This window comes from Centruroides vittatus, unplaced genomic scaffold (assembly GCF_030686945.1).
Source record: "Centruroides vittatus isolate TY-2023 unplaced genomic scaffold, ASM3068694v2 contig_1246, whole genome shotgun sequence".
Lineage (NCBI taxonomy): Eukaryota > Metazoa > Arthropoda > Arachnida > Scorpiones > Buthidae > Centruroides > Centruroides vittatus.
Window position 1 is genome coordinate 525,358 of NW_027120796.1, and position 21,302 is coordinate 546,659.

Sequence of the window (21,302 nt, forward strand, 5' to 3'; positions counted from 1 at the left end):
CTTTGATAATTAAGAAGAATAGACATTAAACCCTTTTTTATCTGTTAACATTTAAATAGCTAATGAATTGTAATTTATTATATTAAATAATCGATATACGCGAGTAAAAAATATTTTAAAGTATTAGACAAATCTGTAAAAGGAATGGAAGAATATACTTTGCAGTATTATCGATCCGGTTTAGGAAAGTTTTTATATCTTTACCCATATTTTCTGAAATTCAATTCGGTTTTAAACACTGAAAATACTTTACAAGGCTATTATATTTAATTTAAAATCTTTAAGATTTAATTGGGCTGCAATTTGAAAAAAAAGATTGCAGCTTAATTAAATCGTCTATCCGTCTGTTCGTCCGCCTGTCCTTCCTTGATCTCGAGGACGGAGTTAGATAGATAAAAGACGAGAGCAGATATGTAAACCTTACGGACAGAGACCCCATTAACTATACACGAACTTTCAATGCAAACCAGAAGTCACATTATTTCAATTCTCCTTAAAGGAGTTAGATAGATGACTGGCACGATTCTATTGTTAAAGGAAAAGTATGATGTACAGGGGCAAGCTAGTACTAATTTGAGGTGGTAAGCATATATTTTAAGTGAATTAAATTAAAAGTATGATTAAAAATTGCAGCCCAGCATTGTGACGATGTCACAATAAGTAATTAATATTTACCATTTACAAAAAGCTAACTAAGTATCATCACAACTGTATATTGATCATAACAAGATGAACGAGGAAGCAGAACCGTTTGATCTGGGTCTAGTTCAGAAAGACCTCTAAAATTTCATCTTCTATGTAAAAAGTCCAGCAGCGAGTTGCTTAACTTTCTCGGCAACATTTGGTGGCGTTATCTATTATGATATTTTATTTTAAAAGTTTTTTTTATATTTTTAACTATTATAAAATAGCAGAAACCTTAATTTTTAGAGTAAGGATAGGTTTTATAAAAAAATTGTAAATGCTAGTAACGAGTAAAATCATCATTGAATTAAGTCAGACCCTACTGAAGATACACCCGAACCCCATTATCTTCCCACTCCGTCGACCTGTAACCGCCAAAATTTAATAGCATCAATACCTCTTAATACACAAATTTCCTGCAAAATTTCAAAAAAATTCGATAAAAAGCACAGGAGTTATTAATCTTTAAATAGGATGAACAAAATCGTGCTCCCATACACACTAACATCCATACATACAGAAATTACCCCCGAATTTCAAGATGTCCTAAGTCCAGAAATGTAAAAATCTTGAGAGGGCCATATTTTGACCAATTGCCATATTTTCCTTTTATTATATGTAACAACCGGAAAAGTAATAAATTAATTCGTTGAATAATAATTAATTGATATTAAAATTATTTATCAATAATAATCTTCAAAGTAACTTATTTTAAAGGCAATTCATACAAGATTCGATTTTGTACTGTACATCGCAATACTCTAAGACGTGCAGATCAATATGTTGCACTTATATCCTTAATACTATTGAATGTTATCAGTTGCACTCTACTTTGACTCTTTTTTATCTGAACTATCCTAACCTAATCACTACTTTACGATGGAAGACGTTCTTTTATTGCAAGATTCAGGTAATAAGGTATAAATATATATACAGAAACTCACTTTTAAATGGTAAGTAGAGATGTAGAATTTATGTTCATTTCAAAGAATGATAAACAAAATTTAACATATATTCCGTTTCCGTATTAAAATATTTATGGTTTCTGCTTTCTGAAAGTAAATATCGAGTGAGGGTAATTAAAGTACAGCTTTTCAATGCTGTCTGGAGAGATATTTTGGCAGTCCAAATGCAATTAAATCTGGCATGGTGACATTTCAGGGCGTGCGGAAAGACATTTCGCAAAAAATTAGTAATCGAAATTTACCACTGAGGCACTTTTGGAGCTGCAAGCAACGTTTTATTTGTATTTCCGCTACACAGAACTTAGAAATGCAGGAAATTCTGCTAAATGTTGTCAGCATTCCGAACATGTAAAACGTGAAGACGATGAACAATAGGCACAACGGACGATCATAATTGATCCTTTATTCCTCTGTGGTGTTTCTCAAATGCAATATGATGCTATCTTTCGAGGATGGCAAATTGCAATGTGCCAACTTTTTAAGTGCCCTCTCCCACTACAGAATCATACGGATTAAGACCGAAGCGCTAAAACTAAAACAGTGGTAAGTTTTAGTACTAAATTTTACGGATTTGTCTTCCGCATGTCTTGAAATGTCACCCTACCAGTTTTGGTTGCATTTTGGTTGCAATAGACATTAAATTTGATGCGATTTCTAGGTCACATGGCTGAATCAGTAACGTTGTATTCGCAGGAAGGACATTATTTGCTTTTTAATGACACATTGCTAACACATGAATATGCTGTACAACTGTGTTCCAAAAACAATCTTTCAAGTTTACGAGTATATCCCATTTAACTAAAAGTCGTTTAAAATGTCACTTGTCGCGTAGACAATCCATTGATGAATGTTTCATAAGTTTTTATTTCTGCCTTGCTTACCAGCATAGCAGAGAAGCGTAATAAGTTCCTTCAGTGATTTAAATCCTTTACAATTTTCATGTTTAAACATTAGCATGATCAGGCGCTGCACACAAATAAAGTGCTGTTTCGTGTGCAATATTCCTCAGTGAATATTCGGCAATACAGTAATCTTTGGTCATTCTGTCCTTATCCATAACCAGAATTTTTCTCCTCACCACAATGTTCTCCCGTTTTCTCAGTCGGTTGCAATAAAATCTTTCTTCCTATTAGAATTTGAATTAAGACTATTTACAAAAATATAAAATTTTCGAGTCCATCTTACATCCTTTTAACTCCACCACAGAAGTAACAGTGTATTGGCTTGAATAAACTTCATTAGAACAACTGGTAAATTATAAAAAATTTTTTACACAAAGTTAAAATTGATCGAAACGCCGACCTTTTATTGGAGGATCCGGCGTCTTTTAAAACTAAAACAATGGTTACAATTTTTGATCACAACTACCTTGTCCTTTAGCACAATATATACTGGTTCAAGTCCTCTGGTGGTGGTTTCGGGTTATGGACTCGAAAATTTTATATTTTTGTAAATAGTCCTAATTCAAATTCTAATTGAAGATATCCTGGGTTTTTTCATGTTATCATGTGTGCTTCTATGCAAATGAACTTTATGATTACCCGAAACCACCACCAGAGGACTTGAACCAGTATATATTGTGCTAAAGGACAAGGTAGTTGTGATCAAAAATTGTAACCATTGTTTTAGTTTTAAAGGACGCCGGATCCTCCAATAAATGGTCGGCGTTTCGATCAATTTTAACTTTGTGTAAAAAAATTTTTATAATTTACCAGTTGTTCTAATGAAGTTTATTCAAGCCAATACACTGTTACTTCTGTGTGTCGTGGCTATAATTTGGCTATAGGAGGGCGGCGGGCACATCTCTGCGCTGAGAGGGCGCTTTTGTACCATTGAACCACGAGGTGTGCTTGTTACCTTTCATGTCGAGCTGGTGAAACCTTTATAGTTGACAATAAAGTTGTTATGTTGTTAAACGATTAGATTAATTGAGAACATAGATATCCTAGCATGCGACATTAACGTAACAAAGGGTTATGGGCCCAGGAAGAAAATTCCAGCGTTGATGCAACTGGATTGAACGACCAGCCACGGTAAGCCTAAATTTGCTATCCTAGAAACCGAACCTTTATAACGAATAGAATGGCCGAAATAGGACATGGTCAGTTACCGAAGTTTACGGGTAACAATTTCACAAGCTGGAAGTACCGTATAATGGCCATCCTAGAAAGTAGAGATCTGGGAAATCTGTTAATAGACGACCCACCTACGGATCCCGCCGAAGAGGCGAAATGGAAAAAAACGGACTCACAGGCCAGAGGCATTTTAACATGCGCGATGGATGACACACAAGTGGCCCTTATCTTAACGTGTAGAACGGCAAAACAAATTTGGACCCACTTAAGAGAAAGATATGAAGGGGACCTAAGGAAACAAGCGATAGAGGCCAGAAACAATGTGGCGAGATTAGTAATGAATCGTGACGAGACATGGAGAGATTATCTATTAAGAGGAGAAAAACTTCTAGAGAGTGCTAGGATAATGGGAGCTCAAATAGAAGACGACGAATTTATCACCGCACTATTGAAAGGTTTACCGCAAAAGTACAACCTAATAGCCATGCAATTCGACAACTTAAAGGACCCCAAGATCTCCGATGTGAGAAAAACCTTTGAAAGATATGAAGAAAGAAATGGGCCCGAACAGAGGGAAAACCTCGCAGCCTACAGAGCATATCACCCACCGAATTATAAAACCCCAAAAGATAATGCACAAAGAAAATCTCGAACAAGGGAAGTGCTATGCTACATCTGCCGTAAACCAAATCACAAGGCAATTGAATGTTGGTTGAACCCGATTAACAAAGCAAGCAATAGAGACAAACGAGATTACTTCGATCTCGATAACCGAAGACCAAATTTCAAAACTTCTAAAATAGCTTGGGAAAACTCAGCTAGAGAAGACGATAACCGACAGAGAAAGGGAAAATCAGCTAACGAGGATAACAACCGACAGAGATTAATGACTTTAAACACAAACGGTGAGCCAGATACATGCTGGATCATAGACAGTGGGGCGACCAGTCACATGACCCCAAATCGCCAATGGTTAGAGAACATGAGTGAAGACAGAAAAACAATCACCATGGCCGATAATAATGTCATATACTCAGAAGGCATAGGAGTCGCAGAAATAAGAGACGAAAACTCTAATAGATTACTTCTTGAAGACGTACTATACACCCCAGATCTGAGCAACAATTTAATTTCTGTAAACAAACTGGCAAAGGAAGGAATCAAGATAATCTTCGACGCCGAGAATTGTAAAATACTTGACGAAAGAGGAAATGTCATCATGTTGGGCAAGAAGTGGAAAGACCTATACACTGTTAGACTCAGGACCCCCAGCCACGAATACAGTATGAAATCCCACCATAATGACTGGGAGACCTGGCATAAGCGTCTCTGCCATATCAACGGAAATTACATGAACATTTTAGCCAAGAACGAGATGGTACACAAATTCCCACTCGTACCACAATCCAACACACCGGTATGCGATACCTGCATTCGAGCGAAGTTCACCAGGAAGCCCTTTAAGCCAGTGATCACAAAACAATCAAAAAATCCTCTCGATCTCCTACATCTTGACTTAGTCGGACCCTTTAGAGATGAATCAATGGGAGGAGCAAAGTACGTACTCACCATTGTGGACGATTACTCAAGAAAACTTTTCACCAAATTCTTAAGAGCCAAATCCGAAACGACGGAAGAAATCATAGACTTCATAAAAAACGTCGAAAACGCAACTTCGAGAAAGGTCAAACAAATCAGATCTGATAACGGGGGAGAATTCCTTAACGAAAACCTAAGGACATTTTTAAAGGATAAGGGTATTAACCACCAACTGACTAATTACTACTCCCCTGCTCAAAACGGCGTGGCAGAAAAGGCCAACAGAACTCTTATCGAGGGTACCACAGCGCTACTAATAGAAGCGGAACTGCCAAAAAACTTCTGGGCTGAGGCAATGAATTGCTTCACTTATGTACGCAACCGGACACCCACCCAGAACGACATGAAGAGGACCCCCGAGGAATTGTTCTCTGGTAGAAAACCCACTGTAGGACACTTGAAAGTATTCGGCTGTAAAGCATATTATTGGATTCCCAAGATGAAGAGAAGTAAACTTGACTCAAAGGCGGAACTAGGAATCTTTGTGGGATACTCATCCTGTAGGAAAGCCTACCGAATATTCGACCCTACCACTACGACCGTAATCGAGTCACGTGATGTAAAATTTCTAGAAAACCAAAAGGGCAAAGACCTCCAAAAACAAGCGAATCCAACGCAGGACTATACCCTAGTCGATATAGAGAGACAGGGCACCGATTCAACTTCTACAGCTCAGGACATAGAGGATACAGAAGTCACAAATCCTGATAACGAAATCGAGACAGATTACGACCAAAATGAACTTATAGAGGAAACCCACTCTCCAATTGAAGGGAAAAGACCTAGACCACCTCTAAATTTCTACTATGAACCACCTCTAAGTGACTCCGATGTCGAAGAAGACATACCAGAGGACACAAACGATCCAACATATCAACCCAACAACAGAGTCCTGTTATCAGAAAGCAAAGTCATAATCCCGAACAGTTACGAGGAAGCAATGAACCTACCGAGCAAGGACAAATGGATTGAAGCCATGCAAAAAGAGATGCAATCATTAAAGGCTCACAATGTATGGGAAACTGTAACCCTACCAGAGGGAATAAAACCGTTAAAATGCAAATGGGTATACAACATCAAGCTCGACCCCTTGACCTCATGCACAAAATACAAGGCCAGACTAGTAGCCACGGGATGCTCCCAAAAGTACGGAATTGACTTCCACGAGACGTTCTCACCCGTTATGAAAGCGGATAGTCTTAGAGGACTTTTGATATACGCTGCTATGCACAACTATGACGTCAACCACCTAGACATAGAAACGGCATATCTGTACGGAAGGTTAGACGAAACAATATATATGGAACAACCCAAGGGATACGTAGAAAATACGAAAATCCAAAGGCAAGTATGCAAATTGAATCAAGCCATATATGGATTAAAGCAGAGTGGCCGAATCTGGTATCAAACACTCAACAAATATCTAATAGAGATCGGCGCAAAGAACTTTCAAACTGACAAGTGTGTGTACATCTATAAACTAGGCACTAGAAAAGTTATCCTGGGAATACATGTAGATGATATAATAACTATATCTACTGACAGGAAGATCTTACAAGAACTACTAGAAAAACTACGAAGGAAATTCAAGGTCAAAGAAAGTCCAGACACGAAGAATATTCTAGGCATGGAAATAATAAAAGGAAAAGGAGAGGTAGTAATCAAACAACAAAATTACGTAAAGTGCATACTAGAGAAATACTCAATGCAAGACTGCAAGCCAAGAAGTACCCCACTTGATCCAGACGTTAAACTGGAAAAATATAACGACTCAAAACCGTGCGATCAGAAGTTATATCAAGAAATGCTAGGCTCGTTGATGTTCCTGGCAACGCGCACGAGACCCGATATAGCGTGTGCAGTAACCCTGCTCTCAAAATATACCAAAGATCCAAGAAACATTCACCTGACTGCATTAAAGGGCGTACTCAGATATCTAAACGGAACACAATCGACGGGACTGCGCTTCACACCAGACAGACTAGAAGTCAAGGGCCTCTCTGACGCCAGCTGGAGAACCCCCCCAGAAAAGAGTATAACGGGATACGTATACTCGATAGGAAAGAACATATTAAGTTGGACTTCGAAGCAGCAACCCGTTACCCCTCTTTCGACTTTCGACGCCGAACTATACGCTTTAGGAAGCTGCGCCAAAAAAGGGATTTGGATTAAATTCTTTCTGGAAGAACTGTTTGGGAAATTGGGAATAATCCAATTGCTATGTGACAACCAATCTGCGATCTCCATAGCAAAGTCAGGCTACACAAGTAACAACTCAAACCATTTAATTAGACTGGCGTCATATCTAAGTCAACAGATAGAAGGAGGAACATTTCAACTTAAACATATAAAGACCGAAGAAAACGTAGCCGACGCCTTCACAAAACCGTTAAGCCGACCGAAGTTAAATCTGTTCGTCAAAGACAATTTTTTGTATATGTGAACGCCGCACCCAATCCATGGCCAAATTAGGCAGGGAATCTGTCGTGGCTATAATTTGGCTATAGGAGGGCGTCGGACACATCTCTGCGCTGAGAGGGCGCTTTTGTACCATTGAACCTAGAGCTCTCTATAAACAGAGTATGGTCAACTGGGGGGTTAAAATATGATTGGCTACTGCCGATCACGTGGTCTGTGGACGACATTATGAGGCCAGCTTCCGATCCGCTTATGACAAGTGAGTGTCAATCAGCTATTTATTACGATAAATAACAGGATTCGAAACTTTATATACCAGGTAGTTCCAATCTAAAATAGATTCTAAACATCAAGTTAGTTCTTACTTTGCTATACTGACGTTAGAAATTATTATTTTAGCCTTTAGATCTATCGATACATCTATATCGCTCTTAAAGCTACCATATAAAAATAAATCATGCCGGGTTGATCAGCCATTAATTGCTCAAAATAGAGCTCCTAAATTCAAACTGCATCGATTTCCAAGTGATAAAGCTAGGAAAAAAAGCATTGGCGATTAAAGTAAACAGGCTGGATGAAAATAAGAAATTATGGATTCCTGGAAAACATGCATTACTTTGTCAGAATTTTTATGAGAAAGAATCAGAATTTTATGAGATAAGAATCAGAATTTTTATGAGAAAGGACTTCTGCTTTGCCTACCTATTTAATTGTACATTGCACATTAATAAACTAAAGCTAAAGAGTATTAAGTCTGTTAATACATTTTAACCTTTATAAGTATATTGGTTTAGTGATGTGAATATTTACAATGAACTCTCATAGGCTCATTTTGAGAAAGATCAGTGTGAGAATCACAGGAAGGATGGAAGAAGATTGCTGAAGCTCGATGCCGTCCTACACTTTTTTCTCACAGACCTGCACCTAAGAGAAGATGCTCTGAATCAAAAACAGGGCATAGAAACAATTGTGAGCGTATAGATCCGACCTTGGACCACAGTTATGCTACAAATTATCTCCTATGGCATCTATGCAGCCCAGTACAGGTATATTTATAATATAAATTTAAAATATTCTTATTAAATATTCTATTTTTTTATTGCTACTTGATTCTTTTTGAAGAAAATGCTGAAGAATGTAAAAGCACGAATGAAGATGAAGACAATGAGACATCTGGTCCAGTATTTCAAGACTCCGGTAATCTTGTTAGCCAGCCACTGTCACCAAAATCAAAACAAATTAATGAATTGTAATCTCAATTGCATAATGCATTACATAGAGTTAAAAGAGTGCAGAAAAGAATAAGGATCTCTATGAAGAGATAAGAAAATTAAAGTCTAGAGTCAACACACAGAGTACAAACATAAAATTAATTTTCAATCCTGATCAAATAACAGCCCTTGGAAACGTGTCAACACGGAAAATAAAATGGCAAAATAATACAATAAGAAAGGCTCTGCAGTTAAAATTTGCTTGTCAGAAGATCAGGCTATGAAATGTTAATCGAACAAGGCTTGCCTCTTCCCTCTTTACGGACATTGTAAAGACGTTGTTAAGAACACCCCCTGTAACAGGGAAATTGCCCTTTTTATTAATAAATGATTGATATTTAGTAATTATCTGCATTTCTTGCAAAAAATGCAGAGAATCACTATTTGTTACTATGTTACACTATGTTACTTGAGTTTTTCTTGTTGAAAAATAAACTTATTGATTTTTTTTATAATTTTTGTCTTTAGTTATTATATTTTTAAATTTAAATACATATTTTTCAGATTATTTATATTGCAATAGTGCTGTGAATAAATGTGATCCACTAAATATAATTTTTTAATACAGTAGAGCGTCGAAAATTGGCGTCAATTGGGGACTGGGGTTGTTCCAATTAGTCATTTGTTCCAATTTCCGACTTTGTACGAAAAAATATATTAACCTGTCCGATGTTCAAATTTTTCTCCGTTGCGTATCGCTTCCTGTTGAATTTTTCTCCGTTGCGTGTCGCTTCCTGTTGAATTTTTCTCCGTTGCGTGTCGCTTCGTGTTGAATTTTCGTCGATTTTAAGCCTAACGAAAATTTTTATAATAATAATCGAGGCTATCGTATCGTTAAAAATTATTTCTGCATTTTGTACAAACAAAATAAATATATTGAAGAATATAAAAAACATGAAAATTATACTTTAGAAGTAAATCTAGTATCAAAAACGTTCGATTCAGCACGACACAGTCCGACTGAAAATCGTTCCAATTTCCGGCCATTTCAATTACCGACGTTCCAATTAACGACGCTCTACTGTATTTTCACTTTTTGCTTCTAGCCCTGTTATTGTTATATATTTTGTCCATCACTTATAAACTACAATTATTCCGAACATAATTAAAAATTATTTCTAAAAATGTTTAACTTAATATAACTTCTTTCTGAATCTAATTTCTGTTTTTAACTAACATTGCTCATTTAAATGCTAAGCAGTACTGTGACATTGCAACTTTGGCCTCAAAATGGCGTCCATACGTTAGAGTGGCCATACTCTGTTTATATAGGGCTGTAATTGAACCACGAGGTGTGCTTGTTACCTTTCATGTAGAGCTGGTGAAACCTTTATAGTTGACAATAAAGTTGTTAAACGAGTGACATTAACGTAACACTGTGGTGGAGTTAAAAGGATGTAAGATGGACTCGAAAATTTTATATTTTTGTAAATAGTCCTAATTCAAATTCTAATTGAAGATATCCTGTTTTTTTCATGTTATCATGTGTGCTTCTTTCTTCCTATATTTTTACCCAACTCTTATGCTTTATGAAACATTATTTATCATGAACATTTTTTAATGATTGGATGATTTAATTTAAATTAATTCTGACGTTCTTAGAGGTTGGCATAGCTAATAATCGTCATTATCTGTTTTGTCAGTCGATGTACTAAGTAAATTTATCATTAACGCAATAATAACTATAAGCGAATTTCTGATTTACAATAAACTAAAGAATCGTTTAGGGACATGTTGGTTCTAATTATATTCACGATTACAATAAGCGGCACCTACTGTATTTGCATTTCAATATATAATATAATACCAGAATCGCCAGTGTTTTTCCACTTTGGTAGGTTTCCGTTGTAAACAGGTTTTTACTGTATATCAATTAACTTATTAAAACCGTTCTAAATAGCTTTCAAAACTATAAAATCTTACATTAATTGTTTAAATTACAAATTTATATTTAAAGAAAGATTAGATAAAGTTTCTGAATAAATTTAAAGATAAAAATAATTTTAGATTTCTCTTTGTCTAAATCAGATTTAAAACGAAAAAAATGGAGAAAGAAAACATAAATATAGGCCTATATTTTACAATAAAACTCCTAAATTCTTACTAAATTTGAACGGTTATGAAATATTGTATAAATAACGAGCATGCCGGGCTGCAATTTTTACTCATATTTTTAATTTATTTAATTTTAAATATATGCTCTATCACCTTAAATTAGTATTGTAGTGTCTTATTCCTGTACAACATACTTTTCCTGTTAGCAATAGAGTCGTGCCGGTCATCTAACTCCTTTCAAGGGAAAATTTTTGAATTATAATAACGTGACTTTCGGTTTGCATCAGAAGTTTATATAAAGATAATCGGCTATCCTATGCCTTCCACACCGGAAGGCATAGGAGAACCGTCTTAAATTTCATTTATCTAACACCGTTTTCTAGAATAAGGAAAGACAGACAGACATGAAGCAAATTGAAGAAACAATAAACAAAATAGAACTAATATTTATGCATACAGACGTATCACGAGTGAGTTCATACATTTATTTGTGTGTGCGTGTCTGTTTCTGTGTACACACATGCATACAAATATATATTTTATACTGAATATTATTTATATATATACTGAACATTTTTACTCGTAAATTTTATCAACTATTCTACAGCTGCAAAGATGGTATATATATATATATTAATACATAGACGTTAGTCGAGAGACATTATTTCTACATTTGTCTGTAAGTTTTCTCGAAAACCAACAATTTTAATTTCGAAAGTTTGATGATGATGGAACAGAAGACATTGGGGAAAAGAAGTTGAAAGATGTATGAGACATAGCAAGCCCGTGAGTAGGATATCGAAAAGGGTAAAGTTTAAAAATAAATACGCACTTAATTTCACAATATAGGTAGGGTGAATGGGTAGAAATTTATTTAATTCGTTATTATTTTCAAATGGGAAGAGTTAAACTTAAACCTCCAACAGTCACGTGCACTGCCTTGAGAGATAAAACAACTGGAAAGAGACTTATTAAAATAAGGGATAAGATAATTTTTCTTCTACCATAAAATTATATTCCATATACGAAAATTTAAAAAAATAAAAATCAATTCAATAGTTATATTGGATGAATAGGATTCAATAGTTATTAGTTATATTAACCAGATTAATATTTGTTTTTTTTAAAAAAAATCATTTCAAAATAATTTAAAAACCCGTAACCACCGATTAAACTTTTTAAAGATTTAACAAATTCAATTTTGAAAATTCAATTATATAAAAATCATCATTTAAAATATACTTCTTTAACGCTTTAGTTCAACTTTGAATAGATATAAAACTGAAAAAGCTACGTTTTAATCCATAAATTAATGACTCTGAAAGAGTTTTATCCAAAAAAATAAAAATAAAGTTAAAGAGCAATATCTCGTAAATGCAACATAACTTTGACTTTGCTTATCGAACGAAGATCGTGTGTTGCATGGAACGTCCAACTAAAAGATAAGAAAACATATTTAAAAAAAAAAAATTCACGACATTATAGGAACTTAAACGATTTTTAAATTTCCAGCTTCCAAAATATCGTATTTAATATTACCTATAAATTATATATAAAATTACTTACCGCAGCCAATTTCGTCGTTTTCTTCTTCACAGTCGTTATCGCCATCGCAGTGCCATCGAACAGGTATACAAGTACAGTTTTGAGATGAAGATAAACAGGAAAATTCGTTATCCCCGCACGAGCAGGATGATGATGACATATCTATACATTATTGTAAATACAATGCATTAAGTATCACTACTTGAAATATATAAATAAATAAATATATATATATATATTTATATTTAAATATAGACTTCAAAATTTTTATGAAAATTCTATTAATAATAATTTTTGGCTTTTATTATTTAATAAATATTCATCGATGCAATAAATAATTGATACAATTTGATTTGAATCTACTTTAATTTTTCTTTTACAACTGTAAAAGGTAAGCAACCGCTACCAAATTTTAATTACAGACAATGATTATATTTATAAATAAAGGAAAAGAATTCATTATCGTATACAGTAATTTTCTGTAGTCATTAAGTGATGCTGCTAACAAGGTTTTCTATTAGTTAAATAATAAATTTCTTTAGAAAATTCTTCTTAAATTTAGTTATTACTTGCAGTTTTTTTTTTGAAATTCTTTTTTTAAAATAATATTTTAAAATGTTACAAATATTGCAATAACACATCATCAACTGCTGTTAATCATCAGGCTATAATTTGGTACTACTAATAATAAATTACGAATAAATTTGGCCTTAGAGGGAGGCGTTAGGTGCCATTTCGTATTAAATTTAATAATTATAATTTAATAGACTAAACTGGAAAAAAGAAATCAGCCAGGAGCGGAACTCGAACCCTGAACCGGCAGTTGATAGTGTGTTATTGCAATGTATCGGGTTTAGTAAAGTTCGTTTATAATTACAAATATTGTAAAAAAACATGCTTCATCACTTTTTAAATTTAGAAGATTTCAATAAACTATTAAAATATAAGTTCGTAATGACGAAATAATTCGTTAGTTGTACGCAGTAACGTCTCATTCAGTCGAATTTCGTCGGATCTGCCACAATAATTTACGTAATTATAATTCTTAATAATATTTAAAAAAGTATTATTTTTATTACAAAATAAATAAATATAATTTTTAATTCATATTTTCTTTAATCGAGCTGTACTTAAAATGTATTATTGCAGTTTGCTTCAACTCCGTGTTTTACATAAAATTAAGTTATAATTTAAATAAATTTATTTTTAAATAAAAATAAATTGTATCTGGAATAAAATTTATTTAGTTTTACGCCAATTCTTTTTTTTTTTTCTTCTTTTTTAAAAGAAAAGCAGAAAATAGCGCTGTAAAACAAGATGGATACATTCAAAACTTCTATAATTTAAACAGAATTTTACCATCGCATAAAAAGTACATATAGAAGGATATATAAATGAATGTTATTTCTATCAAAAGGAATGGGAAAAGATATCATTTATAGTATTCTAAGATCGAATTTCAATACGCGTATTACAAAATTACATAGTTCATCAATATCATTTTCTCCGACAGAAAACAGAAAGAAAGAGAGAAGCACAACAATAAAACGGCATTTATAGCAAAGAAAAGGGGGACCTTTTAAATGCAACTTTTGCTATATAAAAAAGTTTTTGTTAAGTCTATCCTTCAGGCAATTTAAATTCTATTAAATGAATTGTTAACAATTTTATCGCCCCATAAATCTAAGGATCCCATCTGAATATTAAAATCTTCAACTTTAATATTTTATCCGGTTTCAAAACACTGCCAGGGCGAAATTCTCTTCTTTTTATGGCGTAGGAAAAAAAAAAATTCAATTTAAATATTTTTGATCAAATTCTCAAACATTGCTTTTTAAAATTTATACTTAGATTTAGATACATTATATTGGTAGATGATACGTTTATATGAAAGAAAAGTTTTCACGAAAGTTCCGATATGAGAAGACAGATGATCAAATATCCCCACAAATTGTTGTCAGACAATGATGGACGAGCCACTAGTTTACTGAATGTCATCTATCTTTATCTAAAACAAATGTATTTTCTTATTGCATCATATGTTATTGGAAAACAAAATTAAGAAAACATCATAAAACACATTGAATAAGTTTACTTGAAAAAAATAAACAACATTTAAAATTGCTGTTTAAGTGATTTTGTAGGGAAAAAAATGGATGGCTTCAACATAGCTTTTATGATGTATTTTCTGCTGTTGCAAAATGGTAAAAAAAATATTAATTTAATCGTTAAATTTTTATTTTAAACACTTTTTTATTGTTACATTATTTTAAAAAAAACTAAATTTAGAAAGTATTTCATTAAAAATTAAAAGAAGAATTGATGAAATAACTTTACAATGGTTGTTGATGTAAACGAGATAAAATCGATAGCCTTTCTCAAATATATTATACCTAACATATGTCAAAGTATGTGTGTATGTTAGATAAAAGTTTATGTACCGTTCAACGTATCCGCACCAAATTTGGTACGAATATTTTTCGATACTCTAGAAAAAATACTGTAGGGTCCTCCAATAACTCTCCAAAGACTATCCCTCTTAAAGCTTGTATATAATAATAATAATGAAATTAATATAAATATACATAAAGATTGTTTTAAAAATGAGATCAGTTAGTAAGCGTTGTGTATATATTAACACGGAAACTCTGTATCTAGATATATGATTCCTTGTAGAATTCCCATGGAATCGTTGGATAATTAGTCTGTATTTCATGATTCTAATAAATACAACAATATATAATTACACGTTTCATGCTATACTTTAAAAAATTTCTACAAAATTTCGAAGAATTTTTCTTACATATCAATAAAATGATAAAAATAAATATCCAGCAACGAGTTGTATGACATTTCCGGTAAAAAAGATAAAATTGTGCGTAGCGCCTTCTATTATGATATTTATTTTAAAAACATTTTATAATATTAGTTATTATAAAATGGCAAAGAATGTAATTTTTAGAATAAAGACGAGTTTTATTTTAAGAAAAGAAAATTGTAAATGCTAATTATTAGTAAAATCATTAAGTCCGACCCCATTCGAAATGTGGCACGTGACTTCCTCTATCCCCTCACCACCTCAACCTTTAACCTTCAAAATTTAATAGCATCAATCTCCCTAATAGACAAACCTTCCTACAAAATTTCAGAAATTATCGACGAAGAGCACAGGAATTATTAAGCTTCAAAGTGGATGAACAGAATCGTGCTCCCCATCCATACGTACAGAATAAACCCTCAAAGTTTTCGGGATTCCTTATTCTTTATCCCTACTGGCCGAATGGGACCTAACTATAAATGACAAAATTACAGCCACGTTGACAAATCAATTAATTATGGATAGTTTGAAGTTTTCATATTAAAGTCTGTACAACTCTTAATAATTTCCACTATTTAAAAAATATGTAAATTATATTTCATATTAATTTTATAATTTACATATATTTAACGAAGAGGCAATCGATCTCACCCATCCTATATCTGATAATGACTCTAAACGGCTTCTAGTGGATTAATATGAAAGCATTTTTAGCAAATTTAAGAATTTTTGGGCTGAACTTTCCAGATTTCAGACCTATACATTTCCACTGTCGTCCGTCTGTCCGCCTGTCCTTCCTTAATGAAGGGAACGGAGTTGGATAGATGAAAATCGAGACCAGATATGGAAAACGAACGGAGTGGAGGCTCCACTTACTTCGGATCTGAAGCGAAAGTCACCGATTTTTTAAAATAAATTATGATTGAAATTTGCAGCCCAGCATTGTGACTATGTAGTAACATAAACATTTGATTTTAACATTTAAAGATATGTTAATTTCGCTTTATTTCAATCATAATTAATGTTTATGAAATGTTATTTCGTTTAGTTTGAGATTAATTAATAATTTTGATGAATCAATCTACATAATAGAGTTAGAAAGATTATTCAGTTTTAAAATTCCAAAAATTCCTGTTATAATTATTTAAATTTTGTGAAAATTTGTTATAATAAATTAAATATTGTATAATTTAAAGCTTTCCAAAATTCTTTTATTATTAATAAACCTAAAATTCATAATTTTGAACTCACGCGACAAAATTTCAATTTTCAGAATTTTATTCGGTTTAAACGACAAGCGTGATTTAATTACGTGAAACAATATTTGATACAATTTAATTTAAATATCCTATTAATTTAATATAAATTATTATAAAATAAGTTCAATTTAAGAGGGTCTTTTTAGTAGACCCATTATGGGCTTGTCCATCCCATTATGACTTGGTTTTATTTGTACACGGAAATGCGACACATAGGCGATCTTCCGAGTGGGATGGATTCTGGGAGGTCTTTTACGGGAAACTGACCCCCATTTAGGTGTTACTAACGTCAAGAAAACTAGGAAAACTCCACGTGGCCAGTCCATTGGACAGGCGCGAACCCACGACCAAGTGTTCAGTGGTTTTATCGTCACTGGTGAGTCCCCATTGTGACTTGATCTACAATGTGAGAGACGAGCGGCCGGATGGCCGAGCTGTCAAGGGTAGCAGCCTGCCGCCCTGGGGGACCCGGATCGAATCCGAACGGGTCGAAAAATCCCTAGGAATTTTTCGAGGCTGGTCCGTCCGGGTATGTCGGTTCCCTCACCACCCGACTGCCCCATTGTGGCTGAACCCATAATGGGCTTGCTATAAGAGGCCCTCTTAGTGCCCACAGGGCGGAAAGAGTTACCAAAAAAAAAAAAAAATGTGAGAGACGGAGACCGATTTATTCGGAAAGACTATCCTCAAAAATTTCCTGGGGTTTTTCGACCTATCCGGACTCGATCCTGGTCCTTTTGGGCGGTAGGCTGCCACCTTAACCTCACGACCATCTATGTATAGTATGGGTTTAATATGAGTTTATAAATCAAATAGTTTAAGTGAATTTGCACCAAATTAATCTAATTATCTTCAAAAATAAGTGAAAAAAATTGTTTAAAATATTAATTAATAGTTACATATATTCAAATAAGTGTCAAATTATATACTCATTCGATTCTAGCAAAACTAGTGTAATAATTTTTCCTTCTCTAAGAGTAAACTTTATATAAATCACTTTAAAATATCTGAATTTTGTCTCATTGAACAGCAAAAGAGATTTAAAATATAAGGGTTATACAGCCTACAGCCACTAGCCTACATTGTTTAATATGAGGGTTATACAGCCTACAGCCACTAGCCTACATTGTTTAATATGAGGGTTATACAGAAACGGAGCTGCTTGTAATTACTGTTCATCTGTGTTATCAGTCAATCGAGTTGTACTGATTATTATTAATTGCCTCGCTGATATAACTAATGCTGATGAGAATATTAATAATACCACATCAATTAATTCGGTATTCTAAATACACTATCTTAAAGAGCATTATAAGTATTTTGTCCAAAGTCTGAAAGCCAAAAAGCTAAGCTGACAACGAAAGGAACATGCCCTACAGTCACACAACTTTCTATCAAAGTTTTAAGTAGAACCACTCCAAGAATTCTTTCAGCAAATCAAATATTGTTGACAAAGCTAAACACTAATGTCACAGTTCAAATAACAGAAGGTTAAATCTACATGAAAGTAAAAACTTGGAACTGCCAGTAGCACTTTAATTCTTTTTAAGTGAAATGAAATGTTAAATTTAGTGAGCCAAATAAATATATAAGTCAAGGGCATGATTTTTATGATAATAAAAACGAAAAAAGTATTATCGAAGAATATATAATGCTATATTAATTAATTCAATTGTTTAAACTAGAGAGGTAAGAAATCAACGGCACCCTAGTGTAACCTAATAAATATAAAATTATTTGGGCACCTGCTTTCTTTCACGTTTCAGACAGATTAACAGAGAAAAATATTTTTTCTGTTATTCTTTTCAATATAGGTATATATATATTTTTGGGGTTATGAGGAATGTACCGTGTGCCACGGTGGCCAAACTGTGGCTCTTGAACCACATTCGGCTCCCATTGTTTACACAATTTTTATAAACTTGATAAACACTACTTACACATATACAGTAAAACCTGGTTAATTCGAACCTGGATAACTCGAAGTTCGAATTTTTCCCCCGACCGATTGGAGTTAGCCAGGTTTTACTGTATAATATTATTATAAGTTTTCTGGATATTACCTAATATACACAGGGGCTGTTAGTGTAACTTGCGACTTAACCTCGAACAGGCAACTGAAAGCTTAAGATACATTCATAAAGTTGAAAGAGTTGATTGATTGTTTACCTAATTAATCATAAAGTGCCAGTAAAGTAGCAGTGATATTTACTATAAAACGGTAATTATTATATATAGTTAAAACATTATAAATAGACGATACGGTTCTCGAGTATTTCTGATAGAAAGTGTGACTCCTATCGTGACAAGTGCTACTCTTCATGTATAATTATGCAGCGCAGCAGTAGCCTTATGAGACCTCTCTGAATTTGAAGCATTACATTTTTGGGAATTTAAAAAACAAATTACCGCAAACCTGAAAGATTGCAATATACCACGTGACAGCGGTACAGGTCACTTGACTGATCGAAAATCTTTTGTAATTCGATCAGCTCAAAATATATTGAAATTTTTATAGTTTCCTGCACATCTAGAATCCATGGCCATCTCTGGCCATGAAATTTAATCTGAGAACTCATTTGCTAAATTTGATCAATAGAAAGTGTGTGAACTAAGTGACTTTCTTGCTGGAGCCGTCCTATTATTGTAATTATAACATGGCCAGCCAGGGGTGCCAGATAGTCGAAGCAAAAATGTCGTCAAAACTTGACGCTGAAATAACCCGAAATCGACCAAAACGTCTTCAAAATAATTCTTCGGCTAATCTGGCAGCCCTGTAACTCACAATATAAGCTTGGCAACAGCACTTCACCGTTAAAAATTACTCAAGTTTAAGATTTATATGTAAATCTTAAACTTAAAAAACAATTTATTATTCTTCGTATTTACAGTTTTTTCTTCTATTTTTCTTAAAAATATAACATATTTTATGCAACAAGAAATTCCTAATAATTATTCCACGTTAAAGAAAGAAAATACATTATTATATAATTTTATTCTATTTAATTCAATTATTCCATATAAATTTTTCCAATGAACGTGCTAATGAAATAAAAATGATTAAAATTATTGTATAAAATATAATAATTATAAAATACTAGCTGACCCGGCCACGCGTTGTTGTGGCTCAAAATGTATCTATTATAAATGTATAACACTTCCCCCGTGGGGGGAATTTCAAAAAATCCCTTCTTAGTGTACATTCTCTTGACGTACCCTATTAAAACGCAATTAAAAACGCAAAAAACCGCATGTAAAATAGTATAATAGATGCCGAGTTCTTCACGGTAAGCCTTAATCCCGTCCATCTCCCCCCACTGGGGGGAATTTCGACATGTATATTATATTAAAAACACGTGCGTATTCGAATGCAACGTTGTGTCAAAATTTAAAAGGAATCGGTAGGAACAAACGAACGTTATATTTTATTTATATAGATAGATAGAAAATGATCTGCTTCAGTCCATTCTCACAGAAAAGCAGAATGCCTCATACCTCACAGAAAAGCAAACTTAGGTCGTCGGAAGTTAGCGCCATCTGTTGGACATAAAAGCCTTAATCCATATATAAATATATTTTTGAAAGGGGGGGAAATGGTGTAGGGGTATGAAAAATATATAGTAGCCGATTCTCAGACCTACTGAATATGCATATAAAATTTGGTAAAAATCGGTAAAGCCGTTTCAGAGGAGTAAGGTAACTAACATTGTGACACGAGAATTTTATATATAAGATTATGAGCTAATAAGAGTGAATTTCAATTTTAATATACTGAAAAGATATGTAAATTATGCATATCTATATATATAATCGAGAAGAGTTCATAATAATAATAATAATAATAATAATAATAATCAATCACATACATTATAGACATATCGATTCCAAACACCCACAATATACAAAACGCATGCACTGAAAAAGTTAGCAAGTACACAGAACTCGCCCAGGAAATAAGGCATCTGTGGAGGATGGATAGGGTGCTTATTGTACCTGTTGTTCTCTCCTCTACAGGTGTCATACCACACACACTACACAAAAGCCTGGGCACATTACAATTGAATAGAAATTTGCACATCACACTACAGAAGGCCACTATATTGAATACATGTCACATTGTGAGAAAATTCTTGAATACAGACACACACACTGATACACTTTTTTAATTTCTGCTTTGGTTACTATGCCTTGACTTTGGTCCGGCATAGTACACAGCCACCGGTGTTAACCGAGTATATCTCACTTAACCCAACATAATAATAATAATAATCAGCGCAGAGCCCAAACGGTTAGGAGTTGAAAGTTGAAATTTGGTACACAGTTAGGGTACGTCACGAGAAACGCACACTAAGAAGGGATTTTTCGAAATTCCTCCCACGGGGGAGGGGGACAGGATTAAGTCTTAACACTGCCATCAACAATGGAAGTGTTAAGTAACAATGGAAGTGTGAAGTAATAATGGAAGTGTCAACAATGGAAGTGTTAACAATGGAAGTGTTACGTAACAATGGAAATGTTACGTAACAATGGAAATGTTAAGAGCCCAAACGGTTAAGAGTTGAAAGTTGAAATTTGGTACATAGTTACGGTACGTCACAAAAACGCACACTAAA

General features: G+C 33.6%; 1 protein-coding gene across 4 annotated transcripts in view; it reads right to left on the reverse strand.

The window, feature by feature from the left end:
• The window catches only part of LOC136988077 (low-density lipoprotein receptor-related protein 4-like), a 121,673-nt gene that overhangs the window by 49,269 nt on the left and 51,102 nt on the right, over window positions 1-21,302 (reverse strand). For all 4 annotated transcript variants that reach the window (XM_067285902.1, XM_067285893.1, XM_067285888.1 and 1 more), the window contains exon 2: window positions 12,634-12,774. In XM_067285902.1, coding sequence (XP_067142003.1) covers window positions 12,634-12,774 — 141 coding nt within the window. The remainder of the gene's footprint in view (window positions 1-12,633; window positions 12,775-21,302) is intronic.